This window comes from Sus scrofa, chromosome 9 (assembly GCF_054392235.1).
Source record: "Sus scrofa isolate SSC_HxYL_T2T_F1_AM1 chromosome 9, Sscrofa_HxYL_maternal_Yorkshire_Landrace_v2.0, whole genome shotgun sequence".
Taxonomy (NCBI): Eukaryota; Metazoa; Chordata; class Mammalia; order Artiodactyla; family Suidae; genus Sus; species Sus scrofa.
In genome coordinates, this window is record NC_139391.1 from 117,900,153 (window position 1) to 117,914,283 (window position 14,131).

General features: G+C 36.4%; 1 protein-coding gene across 14 annotated transcripts in view; it reads left to right on the forward strand.

Annotated features, from left to right (window-relative positions):
- The window catches only part of TPK1 (thiamin pyrophosphokinase 1), a 372,261-nt gene that overhangs the window by 167,548 nt on the left and 190,582 nt on the right, over positions 1–14,131 (forward strand). For 9 of the 14 annotated variants that reach the window (XM_084977540.1, XM_003130287.6, XM_084977541.1 and 6 more), the window contains one exon: positions 11,821–11,893. The exons of the other annotated variants lie outside the window; for them this stretch is intronic. In XM_084977540.1, the coding sequence (XP_084833666.1) occupies positions 11,821–11,893 (73 nt within the window). The remainder of the gene's footprint in view (positions 1–11,820; positions 11,894–14,131) is intronic. 14 annotated transcript variants of the gene reach the window in all.

The window sequence follows — 14,131 nt, forward strand, 5'->3', positions numbered from 1 at the left end:
CAGGAAATGAGGAGGCCTGAGGAGAGAGGGAGAGAAACAGGGAAATAGCCAATCAGTGGAGTGGTCAGCACACACACACCATTCATAGATTAAGTTCATTGTTTTATATAGATGCAGTTTACGGTACCCTAAAACATTACAATAGTAACGTCAAAGATCTGTTATTGCAGATCACCATAACTAATACAATAATAGTGGAAATGTTTAAAATATTTAGAGAATTACCCAAATGTGCACAGAGCCAGGAAATGAGCAAGTGCTATTGGAAAAATGGCACTAATAGACTTACTCTACACAGAGTTGCCGCAGATATTCAGACTGTAAAAAATGCAATGTCTGCGAAGCCCAGGAAAGTGAGGAGCAATGAAAGTTGTCTGATAGTGTTTCTTATATTCTTGTTGTTTTCTAAGTCACATTCCATACAAGTCACCCACATTCCAGTCATTTTTATCATATTCACAGATATGTATAGTCATCGTGAGTCAACCTTAGAACATTTTCATCTCAGAAACTCTGTACCGTTAACTCTTGTCCTGCATGCTCCCCCAGCCCTAGCAACCATTAATCTACTTTTTGTCTTCATAGATTTTCCTATTTTGGACTTTTTCATATGAATAAATTTTATGTTATGTGGAATCCAGACTGACTTTTTTCACATAGCAGGTTTGGAGAGTTCATACAAATTGAAGATGTGTCAGTACTTCATAACTTTTTATGAACAAATTATTTTCCACTTTATGGCTGTATCTCATTTTGTTTATCCTTTCATCATTGATGGATGTTTGGGTTGTTTCCACCTTTTGGATTGTTAAGAGTGGTGTTGCTATTAACATTACTGAACAAGCTTTAGTCTGCATATATGTCTTTGTATCTCTTGAGTAGATACCTGGAAATGGTATTACTTGTCAAATGGTAACTCTTGTGTTTAGTCATTTACTGCCAGAAAGAGACTTTATCCTCTCTTCAGATCCTTTGCCCATTTACTAATTAAATATTCCTCTTCTTCTTCTTCTTTTCTCTTTTTTTTCCTGGCCATTCCCTTGGCATATGGAAATTCCTGGTCCAGGGATTAAACCCATGCCACAGCAGCTACGCAAGACTCTGCAGTGACACCTCCAGATCCTTAACCTGCTGTGCCACAAGAGAACTCCTGATTGAATCTTCTTTTTATTGTTAAATTGTAGGAGTTCTTCATATATTCCAGATACACGTCCCTTATCAATATATGATTTAAAATCCTTTCTGTTATTTTTTTTTTAGTCTGTCTTTTCACTTTCTTGATGGTATCTTTTGAACCACAAAAGTTTTTACTTCTGTTCAAGTCCAATTCATTTTTTTTCTCTTTTGTTACTCTTTTGTTGTCTTATCTAAGAAACCTTTGCCAAATCCAAGATCATAGGGTTTTACCTCTGTGTTTCCTTCAAAAGTTTTATTTCTTTAGCTCTTATACTTTTAATCCATTTTTAGTTGGTTTTTGATATAGTGTGAAGTATATGTCTAACATCATTCTTTTCATGTGACTATCCAGTCTTTCTAGCCATTTGTTGGAAACTTTTTTGTTGAAAAGATAGTTTTTGCCCCATGAAGGGCCTTGGTACCCTTATTGAAAATTAGTTGAGCTTATAAATATGGGTTTATTTGTGGATTCTGAGTTATATTGCATTGATGGGTATGTCAGTTTGTGTCATTACTGTGTTATCTTGATTATTCTGTAGTAAGTTTTGAAATTGAGAAATGGGAGTCTTCTTCCTTTGTTCTTCTTTATTAACTTGGCTATTTGAGGTCTTTGTAATTCCATATAAATTTTAAAATTTACTTTGTTTCTACCAAAAGTCACCTGAGATGCAAACTATTGCATTTGGAATGTATAAGCAATGAAGTCCTGCTGTATAGCATAGGAAAGTATATCCAATATAATATGAGAAAAATAATGTATATATACATATTACTAGGTCACTTTGCTATAAAGCAGAAATTAACAGAACATTGTGAATCAACTATAATTAAAACAAATTAAAAAAAACCCCGAAAAACAAAAGTCAGCTGGATTCTGATAAAGACTATGTTAAATCTGTTGATGATTTGAACCTGTTGACAGGTGGTATTGCCATCTTCACAATGTCAGGTTTCTAGACAAATTTCTAGAAAGATACAAAATCCTGAAACTGATTCAGAAGAAGTAGATGATCCAAATAGACCTAAAGTAATGAAGGGATTGAATTAGTAATGAAAATAACTACCCCAGAAAAACATCTTGGTGCAGATGCTTCCCCATTGAATTCTACAAAACATTCAAAGAAGAATTAATAGTATTTTTTTAGTCTTTCAAATAAAATCAAAAAGAGACCATTCTCCATCAATTTTATGAGGCTGATATTACCCTGATACCAAAACTAGACAAAGATAATACAAGGAATGAAAACCATAGACCTATATTTCTTTTGAATATGGCTGTAAAAATCTTTAACAAAATACTAGCAAACTGAATGTAGCAACATATAAAAGGATTATATATATGACTAAATAGGATTTGTCCCAGAAGGGGTGGTTCAGTTTCTGAAAATCATTTAGTGTAAAACATCATTTCAGTGGAATGAAAAACAAAAATCACATGATCATCTCAATAGACACAGGAAAAGTGTTTACAAAATTCAGTACCCCTCATGATAAAAGCACTCAACAAACTAGGAATAGAGGGAGTTTCCTGAAATAAGCAATATTTTCAAAAACTCCAGAGCTATCATCACACTTAAAGGTGATAGGTCATAATATTAGGAATGAAGTAAAGATAATCTACTCTTGTAATTTTATTCAACATTGTCCTGAAGATTCTAGTTGTAGCAATTAGGCAAGAAAAAGAAACGAAGGCAACCAAATCAGAAAAGACAAAGCCATCGTTATTTATAAATGACATCATCTTATATATAGAAAACTCTAAGAATACCACCCAAAAAATGATTAGAACTGGGAATTCCTGTCGTGGCTCAGCAGCTTAAGCACGTGATTAGTATCCATGAGGATTGCAGGTTCAAACCCTGGCCTCGCTCAGTGGGTTAAAAGTCCAGATGTGACTTTGGCTGACAGCTGCAGCTCTGATTAGACTCCTAGCCTGGTGTCTTCCATATACCACAGATGCAGCCCTAAAAAGAAGAAAAAGAAAAAAAAAGATCAGAACTAACAAGTTTAGCATGGTTGCAGGGTACAAGATCCATATGTAAAAGTCAGTTGAATTTATGCACTTGCAGTGAACAGTTTGAAAATGAAATTATGAAATCAGTGCTACTCACAATAGCATTGAAAGAATAAGATAGGAATGTATTCTTACTATTCTTTTTGTATTGGTTGTTTTATCAGTTTCTAAGAGATGATTGTTGAAAATGGTAACAGTGGATTTATCTTTTTCAATTTTCTTTTGAATATTTTGGAGCTTATTTTTAGTAGTCTTATACTAAGTGACTAATTGTATTGATAAATTTGTCCCTTTAACATTATGAATCTGACTCCTCTTTTCTCTCTTTATATTCCTTGTTTTGATGTCTACATTGGCTTATAATAATAAATTTACTCCTACTTACTTTGGATTAGCATTTGCATGGTATATCTTTTTCCATAGTTTTACCTTAAATCCGTCCATACCTTTATATTCAGTGTGAATTTTTTTATAGATATGATGTCTTGTTTTTTCATCTAATACTAAATCAGTGTCTTTCAATTGGAGTATTTACACTATTTATATTTAATGCATTATTAGTATGGTTCCATTATAGCTTTTTCCCTCACTGTTCTTAATATTCCTTTTTTCCTCTTCCTTTTTTTTTAAATAAATTGAGTATTTTTTTTATGATTCCACTCTATCTCCATTATTGGCTTATTAGCTGTAATTTTGTGTGCTTAATCTGCTGTTAGTACAATTCAGTATATTTTTCATTCCAGGTATTGTGTTTTTTCTTTCTTAAAGTTCCATGTGCTATCTTCCATTTTCCTCTCATTGTGTTTATGTGTGCCTCTACCTTCTTCAGCGTATGAAACATGTTTGTAATAGTTAGTATCCTTGTCTGGTAATACTGTCGTCTTTGTCAATTCTGTGTCTGGTTATGAGTCAAATTTTTATTTATTTTTTATTTTTTTAATTACTCATTTTTTATTCCATTTATGGTTGTACAAAAATCATCACAAACCAATTTTATAGCATTTCCATCCCAAGCCCCCAGTATATCCCCACACTTCCCCAACCTATCTCATTTGGAAACCATAAGTTTTTCAAAGTCTGTGAGTCAGTATCTATTCTGCAAAGTAGTTCATTGTGTCCTATTTTTAGATTCCACACATAAATGATAGCATATGATGTTGGTGTCTCGCTGTCTGATTGACTTCACTTAGCATGATAATTTCTAGGTCCATCCATGTTGCTGCAATGAGTTAAATTTTTAATCTTTGCTGGCTTAATTTTTTGATTTCCTGCTAAACATTTTGAATTTTGCATTATTTGTTCCTGGATTTGTTGTATACCTTTAAGAGTGTTGAATTTTGTTCTGAAATGTGATCAAGTAACTTACAATGATTTCATACTTTTGAAGCTTTATTTTAAACTTTCATGTAGTGGGTCCAGAGTAACTTTTGAGACTAATTTACCCTCGCTATTAAGGTGAAACTCCATTTAATGATTGGTTTATTACTAGGTCTCTGTACCTTTTATGACTAGAATGTGGATGATATCCAGCCATATTTTATCTCTAGGGATTGATGGGTCCATTGCTTTGTGGTATTTTCTTTGTTTGTTTGTTTGTTTGTTTTACCCTCATTGACCTTCTCATATTGGAGCAGGTAAGTATGCACCCAGATAGTGAAGGGAGCCTTTCTGAGGCTTTCTAGAGTGCTCTTTCTCTCTACAGTTCCATTTTCTACATTTTCTAGCTCTTCAGCTGTCCTTAAATTTAATCTTGGTTTCCGTAATTTAGGAGGCCATGGGTCTCTGAGTTTTCCTTCATTGTGCTCTAAGCCAAAAGCTGCCTCTAGGAAGAAAGCAGTTAGGGCTTATCTTATTTTTATTCCTTTTTTTGAGAATCACTGTCCTGAGCTGCTTGTTTTCCACTAGCTGAATACAACTGTTTCACATATTTTGTCTGATTTTCTAAGTGGCTACAGTGAGAGGTTAATTCCCACGGTATGGGCAGTAGGAGCTGTTGACATATTTTAATTTTTTAACCAATCCATAAAATTTACATCCTTTATTTTGAGCTAGAGCACTGGGTTATAGAAGTGAATATTCATTTGTTTGTTTACTGCCTAGAATGAAATATGCTTTCAGCAAGCCTCATATGATTTCATAATTGTACCTCTCCTTACCACTTCTCTGTTCATTAAAATAAATCATAAACCCCAAAGCATAAGCAGAGTGTATCTAGGGATTGATAGCTTATGGTAGGGAGTAACACACACTGCTGTGCAGTTGGTACTCACACTGCTGCTCGATTACTGTGCAGCTCTGGTTGGACATACAAGTAGGACAGATTTCAAATAAAAGCCAAGATTTTGAGAGAAGTAAAATTATGTTTTGTGATGGAAGTGTAGCAGGAAAGTTTCCCTATTCCAGGCAAGGTAATCCTTCAACTCAGAAACGGAGAAGGAGGAAGAAGAGCATTTTGAATCTGTGTGGCCCCTGTGCAGTTGTCATCTCTCTCTACACACCTCTCAGTCTTGGTTTTTTACCACAAAATTAAAATGATAAAAATTAACCTTACAGAATTATTATGAAAATTAAATAAACTTATACTAGTTGGTAAATATATTCTTTATAATCACGTTGTGTTTTTTATACAATGTGACTTCTTTTTCATAGTCTGTGTTCTGTCTTTCCTAAGAATGCCTTTCTTATCCAAAGTTACAGAAATATAGATCTTCCTTGACTTAATATGGGGATACATCCCAATAAACACATTGGAAGCTGAAAATATTGTCACAAGTGCATTTAATACACCTGTGCTGAACATCATAGTGTAGCCTAGCTTACTGTAAAAATGTGCAGAAGACTCACATTAGTCTACAGTCGGGCAAAATCACCTAGTACAAAGTCTACTTTATAATAAAGTGTTGAATGTCTCGTATAAATTATCGAGTACCATACTGAAAGTGAAAAACAGAATGGTTGTGTAGGTAGAGAATGGGTGTATGTGTGTTGGCTGTAGACTTGTGATCCTGTCTGCCTGGGATCTGTGGCTCACTACCCAGCATCTCTGAGAGAGGATGAATTGTGCTGTCACTAGCCTGAGAAGAGATTAACATTCACAGTTTGAAGTATGGTCTCTACAAAATACTTATTGTTTCCACACCATTGTAAAGCCAAACAGTTGAACCATTGGAAGTCAGGGGCTGTATGTATTTAAATATATTTGATACCTTTGTTCTGTTAGAGACTTACTAAGACTGTTGAACTGATTATATCCATAAATACAATCAAAAGGTGGTACCGCTTTTACATATTGTATTTTAGATCACTTGATTTTTGGGTTTTTTTCTTGCCTATTAAAGTTGTGCAGTTTTGCAGAGAATATTAATTAGCCCAAATCTTTGAATGATTAATTCTTGTGTCTTTAGATTAGATACCTGTTTTTCTTGTATCTGGAGCCATACAGCCAACAGTGTTCTTAAATTTTCTCCTCCTAACACATTCCTATAATCAAAATCCTATTCCTTCTTTAGCAATGAGCACAATCCTTCTTTCCTTCTGCCTCAGTGATCACTAATATATAGAAGTTGACCAAATTAATATGAATTAATAAAATCAGTGGGGGCATAAGCGGTTGTGTAGAGAACTTTCTCCATAAGAAACTCTTGTTCCATGTGATAAATGCATATGGATGGGAGGCTGTAGGCATGGTTGTTAATGAATAAAGATTGTGTGGCCTGGGTTTGAAATTTGGTTCTAGCTCTTATTAGCCTAACATTGGGCAAGTTAGCTTTTCTAGTAATAACGTATATTTTAACTGAATAGCTTAAATCCTGCTCACTATGTGCCAGGCATTTTCTAAGTACTTTACTTATCTTAACTCTTAATCCTCACAATTACTCCAAATTATCCTCATTTTACGTAAGATGAAATGAGGCTCAGAAAAGTTAAATAATTTGGACAAGTGAGGAATTAGGGAGCAGGCTTCATAGGAAGTTCATATTGAAAGTTCTTTTCTTCTTTTCCACCTCTCCTTCCCCTTCCTTCCATCTTCTGTCCTTTTTCTTCCCTTTTTACCATTTTCCACCTTCTCCTCCTCTCCCTCCTCCCATTCCCTCCACTCACCCTTCCTCTCTTTCCTACTTTCCTTTCTCCCCTCCCCCGACCTTCTTACCTTTTCTCCTTTTCCTCCCTAGTTACTCTTCTCTTCTTTTCATCCCCTATCCCTCCCCCTGGTTCATCCTCTACCTTTTCATTTTATTAATATCGGCATCTGTGTACTTGTTGCTGTGGTGAATACCAAAATTAGTCAGAGATCCTGCTCCAGAGAACTTAGAATCTAGTAGAAGCTAGACAACATTTATAGAAATTGCTTCAAAAGACATGGAAAGTAAGAGCGTCCATTCTGTAGAAGTTGTAAGGGGGTGGCTGTGTCTTCTTTGGGGACAAAGAAGGATATGAGGAGGGATATCCTTCTTCACTTGTCTCAGAAGATGTCTTTGGAAAGACAGTAATTCTATTCTAACACATCATGGTTAAGTGCATTTTCTAAATATGTCAACCTTCCTCTCAGTTACTACCTGTGATGAATCTTTAGCTCATTAATTAATCTCAATACTTTTTTTTGGTGGGGTGGTGGGCGCTGCACCTACAACATGTGGAAATTCCCAGGCCAGGGATGGAACCCGAACCATAGCAGCAACCCAAGCCACAGCAATGACAAAGCCACATCCAAACCCATTGTGCTACAAGGGAACTCCTGATCTCAACTCTTTTTTTATCTCTTATTTTGTCGTTGGTGAATGGCAAGTGCAGTAAGACCTAAAATGGAAATAGCAAAGGAGTCTATGCCATTTATGCAGTGTTTTTCAGTACGGTACTAACAAATCAGTGTTAATAGATCGAGGGTACCCAGAAGAGGTCCACTGGTGTGATGGATGTCACCAGTAGACAGAAATGTGATCCCTGATGACATAAATCCATAGACCCTTCCTTTATTGCTCTGTGCAGTCAGTTCCTAAAGAGTTTTGAAAATAATCTTCCTGTGTAAACTTTTATGTCATAGTGTAATTTCTCTACATCTGTGAAGTAACCTTCGCAGTAAGTATCTTTTCAGAATGCCAGGTGCCATGGCAACAGGTGCTCAGAAAATGTTAGCTGGACTTTTAATTGCAACATCCAAAAGCTCATTTCAGAAAGTTTCAAAAGCTAGTGTTGTATGTCATGAAGAGTTATAATTACTTTAGTCATCTCAGCATGTATACCAGGTGTATTTTTGCTGTGAGTTGTCTTAGAAGTAAACATCCTCGTTCATTTTATTTTACTATTTTATTTATTTATTTATTTTTGCTTTTTAGGGCCATACCCACAGCATATGGAGATCCCAGGCTAGGGGCTGCTGGCCGATGCCACAGCCACAGCAATGCAGGATCGAGCTTCATCTGCAACCTACACCACAGCTCACGGCAACACCAGATCCTTAACCCAATGAGTGAGGCCAGGGATCAAACCCACAACCTCATGGTTCCTACTTGGATTCGTTTCCTCTGTGCCATGATGGGAACTCCCCATGACTGATTTCCTTCATTATTCATAGGGTAAGAAAAATTCTAGTACTCTGTAAGATGATATATCCAAAGGGGATAGATGTTCCACTGACTTATGTATCAGCTTTTATTTTCTGTTTTTATTTATTGTCAAAATCAGCATGGTAATTGAATACTGCCAAATTGACTTTAGATATCCAAGAGGCTAAAACTTGTAGAGGCAAATAGAGTTAGTCTTGTTAGGAAGTCCCATGCTTCAGACTACACAGAACCAGAGTCCTAAGTTTAAAGGGATGAAGTACTGGCCATACAGACAAAATTCACCTGACTTTTCAGATCTCACTTCTTAAAAAGGGTAATGGGATATTGGAGGGATGATTGGTTTTATCCTTTTAAGCAGTGTCTCAGTCCCTTTAAGTTGTATAACAGAATACCATAGACTGGATGGCTTATCAACAACCTTTACTTCTCCTGCTTCTGGAAGCTGGGGAGTTCAAGGTCAGACTGCTAGCAGATTCATTCCTAGTGAGGTTTTCTACTTGTTTTATAGATGGCGTCTTCTCACTGGGTCCTCCTAGGATGGAAGGGGCAAGAGAGCTGGGGTTACTCTTTTAAGGGCATTAGTCTTTTCATAAGGGCTCCATCCATCCTCTTGAGCAAATCACCACCTAATAACATCAATTTAAGTTTTAGGGTTTCAACCTATGAATTGCCTAAACATTCAGACCTAAGGAGCAGAAATATTCTGTGGTCCATATTACCTCTAATTTGCATATGGTTGAATGGTGATAAATGGAGGCATTTGAAAGAAACTAAAAATGGATGCATTTTTGCAACAGGAGAAAAAGATCTGAGAGATACGAACTAATAGTTTATTTTAAGCCCTAAGTAGGATATAATGTAGTAGTTACCTAAATAGTTATAAAATGAAATTGAAGTCAAAGAGGAGTTCCCTGGTGGGTCAGTGGGATAAGGATCCAGCTTGTCACTGCTGTGGCTTGGGTTGCTGCTGTGGCATAGGTTTGATCTCTGGCCTAGGAACTTCTGCAAGCCACAGACCTGGCCAAAAATAAAGAAAGAAATTAAAGTCATAGATACTCTGGCAGGAACATTTTGAGGAGAGATGTTTGTAGGAAGATTTGAAACAAGGCAAGGTGATTTAAAAACCTAGGTATTTTACTCCCTAATTCTGCCTTATTCTGAGAGAACTATTGCTTTTTGCACATGATTAATGTTCCTTGAATATTTCTGAAATCGATTGCAAATTTTAATAAATGACTATTATTGTCTAATGAAAAGACAGAGCCATGCAGTTTATGTGGTACAGAACTCTCTGGTGGAACCTTCCCTTAGTCATTTAGTCCTAAGAAGATGTGTAGCTCAGAGAGCTGATCCAACAAAGACCAGTTAGATTTGACATCAGAAGTGATATTTTCGATTGTGTTAAGAAGTTAAAAAACTGTACAAAAGAAGAAAGTTAGTATTGGGTTTTTTAGTATTCCTCTTTATTAATTTTATCCTGGATGTGTGTACCAGGTGTTCTGAGTCAGACTCCTTATTATCTCTGTCCCCTATGCTGTGGATTTTATCCCTTGATTCATGTAGTGATAGGTTATTGATCCTGTGGTGGTAACTGCATACTCCACAGGTGAAAGTCAAGGAAATAGAATATTTCTCTTAATGCATTTATTTTTTAAAAAAATTTTATTTATTTATTTACTTTTATGGCTGCACCCAAGACATATGGAAGTTCCTGGGCCAGGGATGGAATTCGAGCTGCAGCTGCAACCCACAATGGATCTTTTAACCAGTGCATGGCGCCGGGGATTGAACCCACAGCTCCTCAGAGACCCAAGCCACTGTGGTTGGATTCTTAACCCAAGGCGCCATGGAAGGAACTCCTTCCCTTAATTTATTAAATGGGAGATGATAGCTGTGCTTCTCTCCTCTTGAAAGGGTCTCTGTGGAAATTTTATGGGCCCAAATCTTAACCCCAACGTATTGTTACATCAGTCATATCTCTCCAACAGACAGCTGTCTCCTTGGGTCTTGGCTTTTAGGACCTAGAGATGTCTCTAAGTTTTGTAGCTTTATCTCTTTTGACATTCAATGCCCAGCAGTAATATTCAGTCTCCCTTTAACTAAGAACCTAGTCCTTATGTAACAATTTGGGCCTCTTGTGAAGATGTAGAGAAGTTACATTATGATTTTGAATCCAAAAAATTAACTGAGTGAATAGCTAGATCTAATTTTCTTGGTGTATGAAGAGCAGAATATTTCCAGAAGACACGAAGGCAAATATTCCCTTCTTTACATCATATACACTTAGGAGGCTCAGGAAGCTGGGCACTGAGACATCAGGGAAGTTTTCTTTCTCCACAGTTAGGTGTTTTAAGTGGGAAAAAATTCTACCAGGTCATATGGATGTTTATGTAAAAATAATAAAGCATGGCTTATGAAGATATAGTAAGGTTGGTTTTCTGAAATGAGTTCTGAGAAAAATATAAGTGGTAGGAAAGAGAAATAAGATAACTGTGATACAATTATAAATGTGCATTTTGAGGAATCCCTTCCCTCTATTTAGTAGCCCTGACCTTATTTCAGACCTATCTAGAAGACTCCTGTTTCTAGAAATACATCAATAGGATATTTGGAAAATGTTTTTGCACTGACTCATTCTCTACAAAGAAGGCCTAATCCTCATCATCAGTTCAAATCTCTTGAAAGTTTTGAACTGGCATGAGGGTAAAATGTCAGCATTTGTATGTATTAATAGAATGTGTTATGCAAAGATCGAGTCTTTATGTTATGGGTTTTCAACTGGGAGGTTTTTTTTTTTTTTGAACGTAATTCGTTTTTGATCTCTGTCTGTATTTTTAAGCAAGATAAATATTGACTGATAGACTAAATTGACACATTATTTGGGTATGTGGAGTTCCCCTCAGTCATACCCTGTGAAAACCAGGTGTGAAAGATGTGATATCCATTCACTCTAAAAATAGACTCTTTTTCATTTTGAGTATATTGTCTCTCTCTCTGGTCTTTTTAATCATAGTTGTAAAGGTTAGCAACGACACACATTTAATTAGTTGGAACTCTTTCTTTCAGCTTTTTGCCTGAATTCGTCAATGGCGACTTTGATTCTATTAGGCCTGATGTGAGAGAATACTACGCTACTAAGGTAAACCCTTAGCACGCCCACATTTAAGATCTTTCTCATATGATTGCTTTTCCTATTGTCTTCTCTTATTCCCTTGGTGAATGTGTAAGGATCTAGAAACTCATTGCTTGGTTACTTAAGTTTTTTACTAGCAATTGTAATATGAGTTCAAATGGAAATTTAGAAAATGACAAGTGGGAACACAATCTTAGAAATTCTATGACCATCAGATAAACATTAATGCTTAGTCCTTTAAGCATGTCCATTTTAATTGAGTTGATAGCTTTTTTTTTTTTTTCTTCTTTTTTGTCTTTTGTTGTTGTTGTTGCTCTTTCTTGGGCCGCTCCCGCGGCATATGGAGGTTCCCAGGCTAGGGGTTGAATCGGAGCTGTAGCCACCGGCCTATGCCAGAGCCGCAGCAACGCGGGATCCGAGCCGCGTCTGCGACCTACACCACAGCTCACGGCAACGCCGTATCGTTAACCCACTGAGCAAGGGCAGGGACCGAACCCGCAACCTCATGGTTCCTAGTCGGATTCGTTAACCACTGCGCCACGACGGGAACTCCCGAGTTGATAGCTTTTATGGTTCATTAAAAACATTACTATTGTTGTCTACATCCTCATTCGTTATTAGGTATTTTTCACACATCGTTTTAAATTTCACTTAATGAATTACTGTGTTTTACTTAACCAGTTCCCAATTGATGTACATTTAAATTTTGTCCATGTTTTTACATGGTCAGTGGAAGACATCTTTGTAAATGAATTTTTAAAAAAATATCTAAATGTGTGTTCCTAGAATTTTAGAACTACATTTTTCTCTTTAATATTTAGTTTTCTTGAAACTGTTATTAGTCTGTTCCGAATAACACTATTCATTACAACTCAAAATTAATAATAATGTGCAGCTTATTAAGGTGCTCATTTTGTCACTATTGCTCCAACTTCCAGAGATACTTGCTATTTAAGAACATAAAAATGATCTAATTGAGAGGGATGGAAAACACAGAGGAGTGTATTATATACCAATCAAGCTTTCACTGGCTTTAAAAGCAGGGCTTTTTTTTTTTTTTTTTTTTTCTTTTCTGTTTAGGGCCACACCTGCATATGAAGGTTGCCAGGTTAGGGGTCTAATCAGAGCTGCAGCGGCTGCCCTATACCACAGCTCAAGGCAACGTAGAATCCCTAACCCACTATGTGAAGCCAGGTATCAAACCTGCATCATTATGGATATTATCAGGGTTTGTTTCTGCTGAGCCACAATAAGAACTCCAAAGCAGGGTTGTTTTGTTTTTTTAAATGAAAATTAAAGGCTCAGCAATTTTTCTAGCCACAACACCATCATCTGTGTTATTCTGAACTGGCATTAGCAAATTATGCATTTTTTAAAGAAAAGCAGTTTTTGAAAGAAACTTTAAGTTCTTTATAAGGCTTGGAGATGGATGGAATAAATTCAAAAAGAAGAAGGAGGAAAGCTTTTGTAGGAAGGAAGGAAAGAAGGAGGGAGGGAAGGAGGCAAGAGAGGAAAGAAGAGGAAAAGAGAAAAAAGGAAAAAGTGAATCTAGGTGCGGAAACAAGGTAAGGAGGTTATAAAGTGCAGGCTATTGTGATGGAAATTCCAGGACCAACAGAGAAGGCAGATGTGGGCACATCCCATCTGCCCAGCAGCTGATCAGACTTTCCATCAGCAAAGGAAGACTGTTCCCAAGTCAGTGTTTGATATTCATGCTCAATTACTTTAACATTGGCATGTTTCTCTTCATTCCCCCCAGTCTCACTTCTCATTAACTCCATGCCTCAACCTTGTTGGGATGGAAAGCCCTCAGCTTTGCTTACAATGCAGAGTTTTAGAAATCCATAGATATTAATCATAATTTGGAGAGGCAGGGACAACAGCAGACTCAGAAACCAGATGAAGATCTGGCCAGATGTGACTTTTCTCCCCCTCTCCTGAATGCTGCTGGCTTGCCAGAACTGTGAGTGTCAGTCTGACAGTTCTTGTGGAGGATGAGGAAATAGCAGGAGCTAATGGGAAGCCAGCTTTTTTGTTTCTGAATGGCTCAGGGATAAAGGAAAAATTTGAGTTAATACTTTTTGATGAATTTCTCTTACGTTTCCTGCTTCACTTTTGATTTTTACCTCAAAATCTAATTTTATGTTTCTTAAGGTTTAGTTTTTAAACTAGGATGAACTGAATCGTCTAATTTCTACATTGCATAGTTCTGAATTGAAAAAAAAAATCCAGTTTTTTTCATGT